Source organism: Pinus tabuliformis, chromosome Q (assembly GCF_031772625.1).
Source record: "Pinus tabuliformis cultivar Carrire ecotype Pingquan chromosome Q, CPIR1, whole genome shotgun sequence".
Taxonomy (NCBI): domain Eukaryota; kingdom Viridiplantae; phylum Streptophyta; class Pinopsida; order Pinales; family Pinaceae; genus Pinus; species Pinus tabuliformis.
Genome location: NC_142296.1, coordinates 386,821,908 through 386,836,406, shown reverse-complemented (window position 1 = coordinate 386,836,406; position 14,499 = coordinate 386,821,908). Strand labels below are relative to the sequence as shown.

At 34.7% G+C, this 14,499-nt stretch overlaps 1 protein-coding gene across 1 annotated transcript; it reads right to left on the bottom strand.

The window, feature by feature from the left end:
- Positions 1–1,123: 1,123 nt before the first annotated feature.
- On the bottom strand, positions 1,124–3,592 carry LOC149219799 (bidirectional sugar transporter SWEET3b-like). The gene is made up of 7 exons (XM_089386919.1): positions 3,458–3,592; positions 3,143–3,354; positions 2,444–2,480; positions 2,110–2,332; positions 1,752–1,913; positions 1,462–1,584; positions 1,124–1,306 (listed from the first exon to the last, which is right to left on the bottom strand). The coding sequence occupies exons 2-7, from the start codon at positions 3,180–3,182 to the stop codon at positions 1,124–1,126; spliced, it is 768 nt and encodes a 255-aa protein (XP_089243045.1). The 5' UTR covers positions 3,183–3,354; positions 3,458–3,592.
- Between the last annotated feature and the right edge of the window lie 10,907 nt (positions 3,593–14,499).

Below are 14,499 nucleotides of genomic sequence, written 5' to 3'. Positions count from 1 at the left end.
CAATAAACCATTTTTTTACTTGAATAAAAAGTAAACCTAGCTAGAGGTTTGAAAGATAAACTATCCTCCAAAATCTTAATAGATAAATTTCTTTTCTCTATCCAACAATTTTTCAAGTGTATTCTTCCCTTTAATACTTTGAAAAAGCCCAATATACTTGATAGATAAATTTCTTTTCTCTATTCAACGATTTTTCAAAAGTAGCCTTCCCTTTAATACTTTGAAAAAGCTTAATATATAGTTTTAGGAATTGCTTTCTAGAAAAGCACTTGACTCTTAATTTTTCAAATAACAATAAATATAAAGTTGCCCAACCTCTTTACCCATCTATGATCAAACATTCATCTATTTACGATATTTGTTTATTATTAATATTTTGCTAACCCATCTATGATCAAACATTCATCTATTTAAGATATTTGTTTATTGTTAATATTTTGCTAACTTTCATATTGATTAATGATTATTAACGAAGAGCATAATAAAAGAGCATATGATATGAACAGGAAAAATGATAAAATAAACATTAATTAAATGATTGAATAGACACCATAATTGATTTTATAAGTCCAAAGCCTTTTAAATGAATTGATTAAAATAAATATTAATGAAATGATTGAATAGAGACGATAATAGATTTTATAAATCAAAAGATTTAAATGGAAAGATGAAAATCATAACCCGTCATACTTTTTCGAATCATCATCAATAATTATATATCGCAATATTATTCACAGACGCCTACTCAATTTTAAGAAAATCTCAAAGAACTATTATATATTATAATCTGTATCTATATAATAAACGCCATATGTAATCCATATCTATATGTACATCATAATCACCAAGTCAGTCATGAGTAGAATTATAATACTTACATTTTTAACATTTATCGATCAATTCTGCCCATGAACTAACATATTTGTCACATTTATCCACGAACTCTGCTTAACCTTTACTAACATATTTGAAACATATATCGATGAACTCTTTAACTCTGCCCATGAATAATACTAAATCAAATTATAACATTTAATAACATATTTGCAACATTTATCCATGAGCTCTATACAAATTAGAAAACTGAAATATTGCACATACATATTGGAAGTCAAACTTGCAACTAGAATTCAATATAGACTGTATGGCTGTTTATGTCCTCCTCTATGTAATTCTCTTTGTTTGAGTCCAGCGCCTTGCCTGCGTCCACCTTTGCAGCTTGAACGGGCGGGCTGTTTTTCTGGCCATAAATACAGTATAGAACCATCTGACCCAACCCCAGTGGCACTCCAACAAAGTTTGGCGCCTGCGCAAAATGAAGACCATGACAGTAAAAAATGAAATTCATCCTGAGATTGATGTAATTGTATTTGTTGATGGTGGTGAGTCATACTGATACACAATCTTGAAATGAATATTCTCCCATGAAATAGTAAGAGCATTTATTGATCATTATATTACCATGATGACAATGTCTCTGCTGACAGCCCCATACACCATCCACAACAAACTTCCTAGGAAAGCGAACAATGAGAAATAGATGCTGGGCATGAACTCCACGCTCTTGGTCTGAATTACCAGTTGCTGATTGTATAATGAGATAGAGTATGTTAATATGTACAGCATACATCATTATTAATTCAAGTACCATTAATTTAAGATGCTAACAATATCATGTAGTGACCAGAAGTGGTAATTTTAAGATGTTTCATGAATGCAGTAACTAAAAAATAATACAATATAGAGCTTACAATTACAGATAGAGGAGAAGCATAGAGAATGACAGTGGCCACCATTCCTGCAGATCCTACAAAGATCTTCTTATGCTTGTCATCATGGAAAGCACAAACAGAACATGTTGCAATGGTGCCAAACAGCACCAATAAGCCAACAACCATCATGCCCATATTCCTCTGCAAATAAACACCATAAATATATACAAAAGATTCTCCACTGCCAAATGCCTCCAAGGAACTATATTCTATTAAAATCAAGCTATTAATGTAAGGCCAAGGGCTTAAACTATATTCTATTAAAATCAAGCTATTAATCTAAGGCCAAGGGCTTAAATAAATACTATTCGCTAACGGAAATGTGATGAGAGGATACTTTGGTTTTAGGTGGAGCGAAAGTGAGATAGATGCACACGAAGCAGAGCTCTAGCAGAACACCGATGGCATTGACAACCATGACAACCACATTATCCCAACCATTGCTGATCAGAGGCGATCCATACCACGTGTAGACAAGACAGTTGAAAAGCGCTATTGCATAGGGAAAGCCAGAGAAACTCTCAGTTGTTCTCTTTTCTATCACCATCTTGAACATATTACTGTTGTAGAACATCACAAAATAAGGTGCTGAGCGTTATATTCAGTACTGAATTCATCATGGAGTTTATTAATACAAGAGAATACGTTGAGTAGAAATATTTTATACTTACGTTGATGCTCCATACATAAGCAAAGCAAAGACACTTCCTGTAATGTCATGATAGATGAATTAAAAAACAGAATAAACAGGATTAGAGTTTATCCATGACCAACCGACACTGTCTAAAATGGGTCTAAAATGGATAAATTAATTAGGAAAATATTCAAGGAAAAAACATTATTGATAAACAAAATTAGCTGGTTGGAAAAGCATCTGTAAAATTTTCTTTTATTTGATTTCTATTGAAAAGGCTCTTCGCAAAGCATTAATATTTTTATTAAGAAAGCTAAAGAAATCAACTTCTCTCGAGGATGAGTAAAATATTGATACCACTTTATATATATATTCATTCATTTAAAAAGTAAGAGCCAATAAAAAAAATTGAAATGCCTTAAATTATTATAAGAATATTTATCAAGTTATTATAATTTATTATATAATCAATAGGAAAATTATAACGTAGTAGAAAAATAAATTTAATAAATTTTTACTCATTATATCACTAACAGGAAAATAAATTTAAATAGATTATAACTTATCATATCAGTAACAGAAAAATAAATTTAAATAAAATAAAAAAATAAAAACTATTCCACCAACTACCCTATTCTTTGAACCCACCCCAGATAACACTATTCTTTAAAACCACCCAAGATAACCCAAATATACAAAGATTTAATATGTTCAGGGATACAGAGTCTTGACTGACCTAAAATGCCAACTCCCAAGCGTACGAAATAATTATTCATTTCTTTGTTCTCGAAACACGAAATTTGGATTTGCAGGTCCGAGTATACGAGACAGTGGGGCTGCCTACTTATAATTTCCAATTTTTTCCTGCACGGAGATTCGATAGCGAAATCTTTACAGTGTTGAGGCAGAGCCCAGGAAACAATTCCAATGTTTTGAGTCCATCTCTCCCTGCAAACACATTTCATCCCTCCATTTCAAAGTGCGCTTGAGATTTTTCAACCCAAATATACAAAGATTTAGTATGTTCAGGGATACCAGAGACTTGACTGACCTAAAATGGCAACTCCCAAGCGTACGAAGTAATTATTCATTTCTTTGTTCTCGAAACACGAAATTTGGATTTGCAGGTCCGAGTATACGAGACAGTGGGGCTGCCTACTTATAATTTCCAATTTTTTACTGCACGGAGATTCGATAGCGAAATCTTTACAATGTTGAGGCAGAGCCCAGGAAACAATTCCAATGTTTTGGGTCCACCTCTCCCTGCAAACACATTTCATCCCTCCATTTCAAAGTGCGCTTGAGATTTTTCAACTTCTGCCGACTAAATGTTCAACCGTGCTTCACTTCTCGCGGCGGCGTTCTTACTATTTCGCATTATAAAATTATCACCACTTTTTTTCCGTACGCGCACTCATTTTTTAATTAGTAAGAGAACAGTGGAACCTTCTGTGCTTCTGTCGCTTTCACAGAGAATATGTCAACGCGAATCTGATTTCTGATTTGTTTGGTCATCATTTTTGGTTCAGTCTTTCACCCACTCCCATTATTGGTATCATGTAGACTAATTCCCCAGCTATCTGACGATACTTCAGATAAGTATTGCGAAATATTTTTCAGTTGAATTTTACGCCTAATCCCATTATCGATATCGTGCATTAATTTTCATAATTATCATAAAAGTCATTTCATGTCATTTCAAGGATTTACATGCAACCATCCCTGGATTATTAAGATAAGTATTGCCAAAACGTCACCTGGACGGATATTTAACCATCTATGAAATATCAGGATAAGTGTGGCCAAATATTTTATTGAATGAGCATTTGCATTTTGTTTGGCCATCATGACATATTAGATTTCATGTTAATATCCTATAACCTGTGAGAATGATTTAATGCAGATTTCATGTTAATATACAACCTGTGAGAAAGATTTAATGCAGATTTCATGTTAATATACAACCTGTGAGAAAGATTTAATGCTCGCCTTTTCTTCTTTAGTAAAGCGGATTCAAAGGACACCGATTGTCGAAGATCTTAGGCAGAGTGGATAATACTATTGATGGAGTCAATGGTATATAAGATGCATTCAATAGGGATTTGTGCATGGGAGAGGGGCATCTGAAGTCGATTGCAGCGAAGCCAGGTTGCAGTGAAGTGAGGTCAATGAGACAACTATGATAGGTTAGGTTTAATATTTCATTTTGAAATACAATCTTTAGCAATATGTCACACACGAATATGTCATGGATTTTGAGATTCCTCAAAATCACAAAGCAGATATTTTAATTCTTTTAAGAGTAGATGTATTTTAATTGTTGATTTTGTAAGATCAAATCTCTTTAAGTGCAATTTTCATGTTTTTAGAGTACATGTTAGGTTTAATATTTCATTTTGAAATACAATCTTTAGCAATATGTCACACACGAATATGTCATGGATTTTGAGATTCCTCAAAATCACAAAGCAGATATTTTAATTCTTTTAAGTATAGATGTATTTTAATTGTTGACTTTGTAAGATCAAATCTCTTTAAGTGCAATTTTTATGTTTTTAAAGTACAAAATTTTAATAAAAAATTGTATTCATTATATTTGAACAAGTTGAATCCATTTTATAAATTTATAAATCTATAAAATGGATTCAACATTTTCAAAATTTATTTGGGCATAAAAAAGTGCTACTGCTTAAAATGTTTTAACCATAATATTTTATTTTTCAATTGTTTTATATTGTATATATTTTTAACTAATTTATTTCTCTATAAAATTGATATAAGATTATTTTATTTTATATGAACATAATATGTATTTATGTTTGAGAGTAGTAAAATATTTTTATGGCTTCTCTTTATTGCCATTAACACTAAAATTATTAATGTTTTATAATGTTTTTAATTAAACAAACCAAACAAATATATTCATTTTTTTTTTATTATATCAATATTTTACGTTTATTTTAAGAGGTATGTGCCAACTCCTAATTGAGCACAAGAAAAATTACACATCTTACTCATTCTCCATATAAAATGAGCCTCTCTAAAAAAATAAAAAATTAAAATTAAAAACATATTTACAGAATTAGTTAACAACAACAACGAAAAAAACAAAATCTCTATAGACCAGTAAAACTGAATAACATACTTAAGTCTATTAACATAAATGTTGTGCTTGAAAAACCATCAAAGATATCATCAACATATGACGAGCTATAGAAGACACCTAAAATTTATCGACATAATTTGTATAAAGAGGATGGGCAAAAAACAAGTTATATATGAATGGCAGCACACACCAACAATTGACGATTCATTATATATGATATTGTTTTGAAATTTGTCGAAGAAAGTTCTTATATACAAACACATCCGCAATATTGCTATTTTATTATAGAGTGTATTCATGAAAGGTATAGGGTTTTAATTTGATTTTTTTCTTGGTTAAATTGAGAAAAATTGAATTTCCAAATCAGTGAATAATTTGGAGGAAGTTAACTTATGTGACATAGATTTTTTTACTTAGTTAGCTTAATAAATTCGAGTTAGAGGGTTTGGATTTCAGTTAAGCATGTATGGTTGCTAATTTCTAGCAATCAAGGTGAGTTATTTTAAATAGTTTTTAGTTAAACTAGTTACAACTATTAAAGGCACTAGTGGACAAATCAGCTAACAACTTGGAGGAAGTTAACTTGTGTGACATGGATCTTTCCAATCAGTTAGTTGGGTAAATTCGAATGGGCTTGGATTATAGTTAAGCACGTGTGGTTGCTAATTTGTAACAATCAAGGTGAGTTATTTCAAGTTGTTTTTAGTTAAACTAGTTACAACTATTAAAGGAACTAGTGGAAGGGCAATTGTGTAGTGGTACAATAGTCTAACTCAGTGATCACCCAGTTAACTAATCAATCAACCTAAAATAGCTAGTGCATGCAGAGAATTCAAGTTCCCTAGTTATGGTGGAGATTCCAAGGTAGTGTAACATTAGTTGTAGACTAGTCTTGAGTGTACAAGTGTTGCATGTAACTAGATGAGAAACCTTGGGAATTGCACAATCAATTGGAGGAAAATTCCTAAATAATAAAGGTCTAATTCCTCAGGAATTGCACAAGGAAATAAAGGCTCAAGCAAAGGTAGAAATTGACTAAGCCTCGGTCAAAGGTTCTCATTAAGTAGAGAGATAGGTTATTTAGTTACACGTTGATCTTAGATTGAGCTAGCAATTGTAATACATACTTTATTCATCTAATTAATATAAGTAGTCTTAAGGGGTTTTTAGCTGTGTTATTTTTTATTTCATGTCGGAGATTGTTGTTCTAAATTGTGAACTAAATTCCGTAGAGTAGTAGAGTAGAATTGTGTGTCTTGATTTAGATTAAAATTTCTTGAGAAGGTGCAATTTGACACCATATTTCTACATGGTATCGGAGCAAGATCCAGATTAGAACAATGATTTCGAAGTTGTTCCTCAAGAGGTTTGAATTTACAACTTCAGTGTATCAGGATCTCTTTAGAGTTGGAAATATGACCTTCAACGGGATGAGATTAGAGTATGCCTTAGAAGGAAACTCGAATTTCACTGCATGGAAGGATTGCATGGAGGTGGTGCTTGATGTCAAAAGATTGCTAGAATATGCCAAGACAAACATTGCAAAACCAGGATCAACTGATACCTATAACCTAGCTCAATGGAAGAAAGATGTAGCCAAAGCGATGAGAATAATCTTAGAGGGAGTGCGAGACCAGATAATCTCAAATCTCCATGGGAAAGACACTCATTTCGCAATGTTGTAGGAACTGATAGATCTATTCTAGAATAGAAGCATCCATAGAAAACTGACCCTCAAAGACAAACTTCAAAATATTAAGATGCAGAAGAATGACACTTTCCCGCAGTATCTTTAGCAGATTTACACAAGTTTGTGATGATCTTGGAAGGGTTGGTGTGACTGTTGTAGAAGATGGCCTAGTGAGCCTAACTCTTCTAGGCCTTCCAAAAAGATGGCATATCTACCATGACTCAATGAATGGAAGGGAAACATTATCAATGTGGGAAAGGTTATGGTCCATTTTTGTCCAAGAGGAGTTCAAGAGAAATAGCCGAGATGAAACTTCATCCAAGGTAGAGGATGAAGAAAATTTTACATTGGTTGTAAAGAGAAAGAAGGGAAAAGGGAAGAAATCTCAAAGAAAACTAGAATCTGGCCAAGGGTGCAAGAAGAAATACGTTTCCAAAATAAAATGCTTCATTTGTCATGATTTTGGGCATAATGCCACAGAGTGTCCACACAAAAACTCGAGCAAGAAGAGTTGCATGTGGAGCCTTATTATCTCCCTGATTGTTCATAGGTTTCTGTTTCAATTGCGTTGGATCCCTATTCCTAATGGGGTGGAAACACCATGCATTCAATCGTCATTAGGGGGGTCCAAGGGGGCGACGACAAATTTTATGAGCTCCCCCTGGCGGGGGTTCGAGGGAAGCACCCTCAAAGCTAAAAATAGATGAAAATTTTCCTTGTAAAATATTACAATTTCACAGTCAATCTTGGTCATTCATTAGGTGGATGATTCGACTGTAGAAGTTATGTTAATTTAGGGGTTTTCCCCTTAGAAAGAAACCTCGGTTTATATGAGGGAATTGTATTGCAGACGTGTATGATTATTCCACACAAGAGAGATAGAGGAGGCTGTGTGAGAGAAAAGAGGAAATTACATCGGATCTGATGTAGGTTGTATCTCTTCATTTTGTTGGATAATATAAAAGGAAGGATTGTTTATTTCTCCGTGAACCTAGCCCAAATTGGGTGAACCACATATATTTTTGTCTCTCTTTCTTTATGCATTTATGTATTTGTGTTTCTGCAATATTTTCTGTATTTCATTTCTCTATTAATTAATTTCTAACAAAAATAACTCAGGAGGAGTAGCAGGTGAAGCCTTGACTTCACAATTTGATCTTGACTTCACCCTTATCACATGCATGGCTAACACAGTGATGGGGAGCATGTGGTACTTGGACTAAGGTGCCTCGTTCCACATGACAGGGTGTAGAGAGTTTTGCAATGACATGGAGGAGAAATATCTCCAAATTCATATTGAGTTATGGAATGAAAAATGGTACAGTAACCTTTCAAAGGGAGTTGGGATCCCCTCTTTCTCTCAAAGATGTCATGTGTGTGTCAAGCCTAAAGAAGAATCTCATATATGTTGTATTTTTGGAAGACCGTGGTTATGATGTGATATTAATTAAATGGAAAACATTCCTAAGACACATAGCCACTGGAGAGGTGAAGCAGATCTAGGTTCATGTGAAGAACCTGTACTTGTATGTGGAAGATTTTGCTGCATTAAGTAGTAAGGTAGAGAAAGTGTAGTGTCACAATGTTAGTGAACTTTGGCGCAGGAGATTGGGCCATTTGCATCACTGCACCTTAAAGATTATGCAACAAATAACCACTGATGTCCTCAATGGATTGCTCAAGCAGAAGCATGTCTACAAAGGATGCACCTTAGGGAAGTATGTGAAATCCACATTCCATGATCAAGACAACAATGCATATGCAATCCTAAAAAGAGTCCACTTTGATCTCTGTGGACCTTTCTCAACAGCCTCCACTCCCAGAAAAAAATATTTTGTTATTTATTATTTATTATTTCTCAAAGAAGTGTTAGATCTTATTCATGCAGAAAAAGGATGAGAAATTCTCCATGTTTGTAGAGTTCAAGGCACTAGTTGAGATAGAGATTAGAAAGAAGGTCAAGGCTCTTAGGAGTGACAATGGAGATGAGTATGTTTTGAACGACTTAAAAAATTTCTATGTGAAGGAAGGAATTCAAAGAAGGATGACAACACCCCATAAACCACAATAGAATGGTGTAGCTGAGAGAAAGAACGAGATCATTGTTGGAGCTGCTAGAGCTATTAATGAGCCTTGGTATTGAAACAAGAATGTTGTAACTCCCAAGGTTACCGACTTTAATTATCAACGCAGGGTTCGTACAAACTTAAGAGGTGTCGGCACTATATGTGCGGCAGAAAATGTGTCCTTCCTTTGTTGTCATGATGTAATGGAGTGCATGTACTGAAGTCAAATCTTAAACTAATTGTAGAAAATGAAATGTTCAAAATGGAACCTTAACCTATTGCAAGAAAGAAAGTACAACGAAAGAGACAGAAATTCAATGCTAAATCACACCATATCCTAATTAACTACCAAGAAACTATGATTTGCAATAATGCTAAATTATCATGAACCAAATGCTACTATCTAAGCATGGAAGTAAGAAGCTTCAAACATCACTAATGTGCAAGTAAAGGGACTGAAATAAATATGTTTTTGTCTTTTCATGCAAAATCAAGTATGCAAACTAATGTATTTTGGTGATGTGGCAGGTGAATTAAGGATGTTGGAGAATGGTTGGAAGGGTTAAGAGATGGTTGGATGGTGTGGGAAACCCTTGGGAGGCTTTTGGTGACTTCCTAGAGGCTTTCTCTCAATTTGGCCTCAAAACAGGTCATTTCAGGAAAACCTACAAGATGTACTAGAAACCTACAGGATGATCCTGTAGGAATTACAATGAACCTATAGGATACAACTGGGAGCAAAATGTAAGGTGTTGGAGGTGATGGGAGGCCTATAAAAGGTGTGTGATGGGTGGAATGGAGTGGGAAAATTCTGAGGATCACTTAGAACTTAAAACCAAAGTCGAGAGATGGATGGATTTGCTCAAAAATCTTGGAGAAGTTTCCTTGTGAAATGATGAAATTAGTGAGGGTTTAATGACCAATAAAATCAAATCCGACTTGGATGGGACAATTTTTTATTATTAACTAGGATTTCTTAGGTCCCTATTCCAAGTGGAATTACTCAAAAAGAACTATGTTAACCCATGCAAGAAAATAAAAATAAAAAACATTACTGGTCGAAAATCTAGAAATTTGAGAATTAATGAGGTAGTAAATATAAGAAATTCCTAACCAAATCAAGTGCAAATGCAATGGGGTAATTTTTTTTATGAACTAGCTTGTGATCTAATGCAAGTGGAATCAATTTGATTGAAGCTCATTAGGATGCTCTAAAAAATAGCAGAAATTTATTGTTGTTTGCTAAAAAGGAGGTCCAACAATCTAGATTTGGGAATAAGAAGACTAATCCACGCAACTCAATGATTACTATGAACTTCCAAAGATTTTCCAAGGATGAAATAATGCTTTTGATCCTTCAAAAGATCTTACATCAACCATTTAACTCAATCCTACAACAAGAAATTATTAATCCTAAATGCAGAAATATAAAGGAATAAAAACTAAAGATGCATGTGAATAAGCAATGAAAATAAGGAAAGAAAATGATACAAAAGGGCTCTGAGGTTCATGGGATCGCCAAGCCCAAGGAAACTCAGACCTATGGAGGAGAACAAAATTTAGAAGCTGAACATGATACCAATCTTCATTATTTTCATCAATAGAATTACATCCCTGGAAGAAAATATAATGGAGCTGCAAAAATACAAGCTCCCTCCACAATAACACTAATGAAAATCTATCCCTAGAGGAAAATTCAACTTGGTACTTATACAAAATTATTAGGAATCATTTCCCATGAATAGACGAAGCTTTACCCACCAAAATCCCTTAATTAGTGGATCTAGTCCCCAATACTAGGAATTTGCATTAAATGGCAAGGAACACATTCCTAGATTTTCTCAATCATTCCATAGAGGAAAATTCGACTTGGTACTTATAAAAAATGAATAAGAATAATTTCCCATGGATGGAGGAAGCTTTCCCCACTGAAATCCCTTGATTAGTGGATCTTCTCCCTTGATTGGTGGATATGTTCCCTTGATTAGTGGAACACATTCCTAGATTTTCTCAATTATTGGAGTTCCACAATTACATAATATCTTGCTGACTTATTATTTATTATTGATCCTCCAATAGTAGGGAACAAGTCCGTAAATTATCTCCTCCTCCAGGTCTTCATAATCTACCCAATATTCTCATAATATTCCACAAAAAATAAAAAATATTAGGCACAAATATTCAATTATTCATAAACCTTCCTAATCAATATATTAAAGTTAAAAATAAATTATCTAATGCAAGAATAGAGGTTTAATGTGCTGAAGGATGGTTATAGGCCTTAATTTATGTTTTAAATTAGTGGCATGGGCCTTAATTTATGTCTAATTTAGAGCCCATCAGCTATGCTACATGACCAAGGCCTACCACTGCATTTGTGGTCAGAGGAATGTAACACAACAATCTACTTGTAGAACCAAAGTCCTCATCAGATTCTTGGTATGACTGCACTGTTGGAGGCCTTATCAACAATAAAGTTGGATGTGTCTCACTTCAGAATTTTTGGAGCCTCTCTTTACTGCCATGTCTCCAAATATTTGAGGAACAATCTTGAACTGACAACAAACTTGGGAGTATCTATGGGTTACGTAGAAACTCCACAGAACTTTCGTGTGTACTTACCATCCATTAGAATGAAAGTTGTGCGAAGGGATGTAAATTTTGATGAGGATAAATCGATGCGGTCCTCTCTTGAGAGGGAGCTTCAAATCCCACCACAAGAGGAGCTTTAAGATCCAAAGGAGGAGCCTCGGGAAGTTGTGCAGCAACCACAAATTGAGGAGCAAACAGTGGAGACATCCACTTAAGTAGAACCATCCAGAGAAGGTGGAAAAAAACCAAGGAAGCTGATAGACTTGTGCAGGATGTGAGGTAGAATGTGGGAGCTCCAAATTTTCACCGGAAAAGGAGGTCACTTGAGAGGTACATTATCCACGTGGATCTAATGACCGAGCTCATAGAGACTGAACCATCGTCTTTTGAGGAAGGAGTAGAGAAACCTATTTGGGTTTATGCCATGGTGGAAGAATACAAATCCATCATGAAGAAAAATGTTTGGGAATTGGTCCCAAGACCAGCAGATAAATATTTTGTGGGTTCAAGATGGATCTTCAAGGTTAAGCATGTAGAAGATGAAAGCGTAGAGAATTATAAGGCCAGATTTGTGGCCAAAGGATTCTCTCAAGTTGAGTTAATTGACTATGACGAAACCTTTTCTCGTGTAGCAAGGTATTCATCCATTAGATCAATTCTTGCACTGGTTGCATAGATGGGGTGGAAGATCCACCAGATGGATGTAAAAACATCATTTCTTATTAGCGTTATTGAGGAGGAGGTGTACATCAAGTAGCCAAAAGGTTTTGAGACATTTGGTTGAGAGTCTCATGTGTGAAAACTTAAGTGAGCATTGTATAGTCTCAAACAAGCACCCAATGCATATTGCATGAGGATCAATAGTTATCTCACTAGTTTCGGCTTCACGAATGAGAAGTGGATGCAAACCTTATCATATTTTGGTAGAAGGTAAATTTCTTATTATTGTATTATATGCTGATGATTTAATTTTGACTAGTGATGAGTAGCTGAGCAGACCTTGCAAGGGAATTTGAAACGAAGGACATGGGTCTCATGCACTACTTCCTGGGGCTGGAAGTATGGAAAGGTGATGGGGAATTGTTTATGTCTCAAGGAAAGTATTCCAACAAGATACTAAAAATATTTCACATGGAGAGTTTTAAACCCATGGAGACACCTCTAGCAACCAACTGGAGGAAGGAGGATGCCACTTTAGGTGACGTGGTGGATGCTACCATTTATCGTCAGCTAGTGGGTTCACTAATGTATCTTGTGAACACACAACCAGATATGTGTTATTCCACCAACCAGCCGAGCCAAGCTATGGTTAGGGAAACCAAAATGTATTGGAAGGCATCGAAGCATATTTTACGGTATCTCATAGGCACTACCCAGTATGGATTATGGTACAGATAGAGAGAGGGAGTGAAATTGTGTGGCCTCATAGATGCAAATTGGGTAGGGAGTCCAATTGACTGAAAGAGTACATCAAGTGGAATTTTCAGTTTTGGGTCTGTAACAATTTCCTGGTACAATAGGAAGCAAATATCTGTCGTAGTAAGATCGGTAGAAACAAAATACATTGTTCCAAGTCAAGCAGTATGTGAGATGATCTCCATGAGAAAGATACTTATGGTATTGTTTGGTCAGATGATGGATCCAATTGTGATCTGTTTTGATAATTAGAGTTGCATTAAGCTCTCCAAGAATTTGGTATTTCACGATCGATCCAATCATATAGATATCTAGTATCACCATTTATGAGACTATTTACAGAAGCAAAAAATGTTTCTACAATAAATTCTGATAAGGAACAAGATAATGACATTTTGAGAAAGGCTTTGTGAAGATGGAATTTTGATTTCCAAGGTGCAGGATAGGGGTGGTTGATAATTTCTTTCTTGCTAACAAAAATTTACCACGCAAGACTCTAAACATTCTCCAATCCCTTTCTTGTTGAGAGGGAGTGTTGAAAAATGCAACGAGAAAGCGTCAATTTGATTTTTCCTTGCTCAAATTGAAAAATTTCAAATTTCCACATTAACAGACAACTTGAAGGTAGTTAACTTGTGTGACATGGCTCTTTTCACTTAGTTAGCTTAGTAAATTCGAGTTAGAGGGCTTGGATTTTAGTTAAGCATGTGTGATTGCTAATTTGTAGCAATCAAGGTTAGTTATTTCAAGTTTTTTTAGTTAAACTAGTTCTAACTGTTGAAGGAACTCGTAGAAGGTTAGTTGTGTAGTGAGACAACAGTTTAACTCAGTGATCATCAAGTTAGCTAATCTATCATCCCAAAATATCTATTGCATGTAGAGAATTCGAGTTCCCCTATTGTGATGGAGATTCCAAGGCAATGTAACATCAGTTGTATACTAGTCTTGACTGTACAGGTGTTGCGTGCAACCAGATGAGAAACCTTGGGAATTGTGCAATCAATTAGAGGAGAATTCCTAAATAATAGGGGCCTAATTCCTTAGGAATTGTGTAAGAAAATAGGGGCTCAAGCAAGGGCAGAAATTGACTGTGTCTCGGTCAAAGCTTCTCATTGAGCACAGAGATAGGTTATTCACTTGCAAGTTGAGCTCAGATTGAGCTAGCAATTGTAATACAGTCTCTATTCATCTGATTAATGCAAGAAGGCTTAAGGGGTTTTTAG

Coding starts and splice junctions, on each gene's coding strand:
- LOC149219799 (XM_089386919.1), bottom strand. CDS start 3,182: ATGAATAATTATTTCGTACGCTTGGGAGTTGGCATTTTAG. Junction 1,914..2,109: donor TCGCTCCACCTAAAACCAAA/GTATCCTCTCAT, acceptor GTTTATTTGCAG/AGGAATATGGGCATGATGGT. Junction 1,585..1,751: donor CTTCTCCTCTATCTGTAATT/GTAAGCTCTATA, acceptor TTATACAATCAG/CAACTGGTAATTCAGACCAA.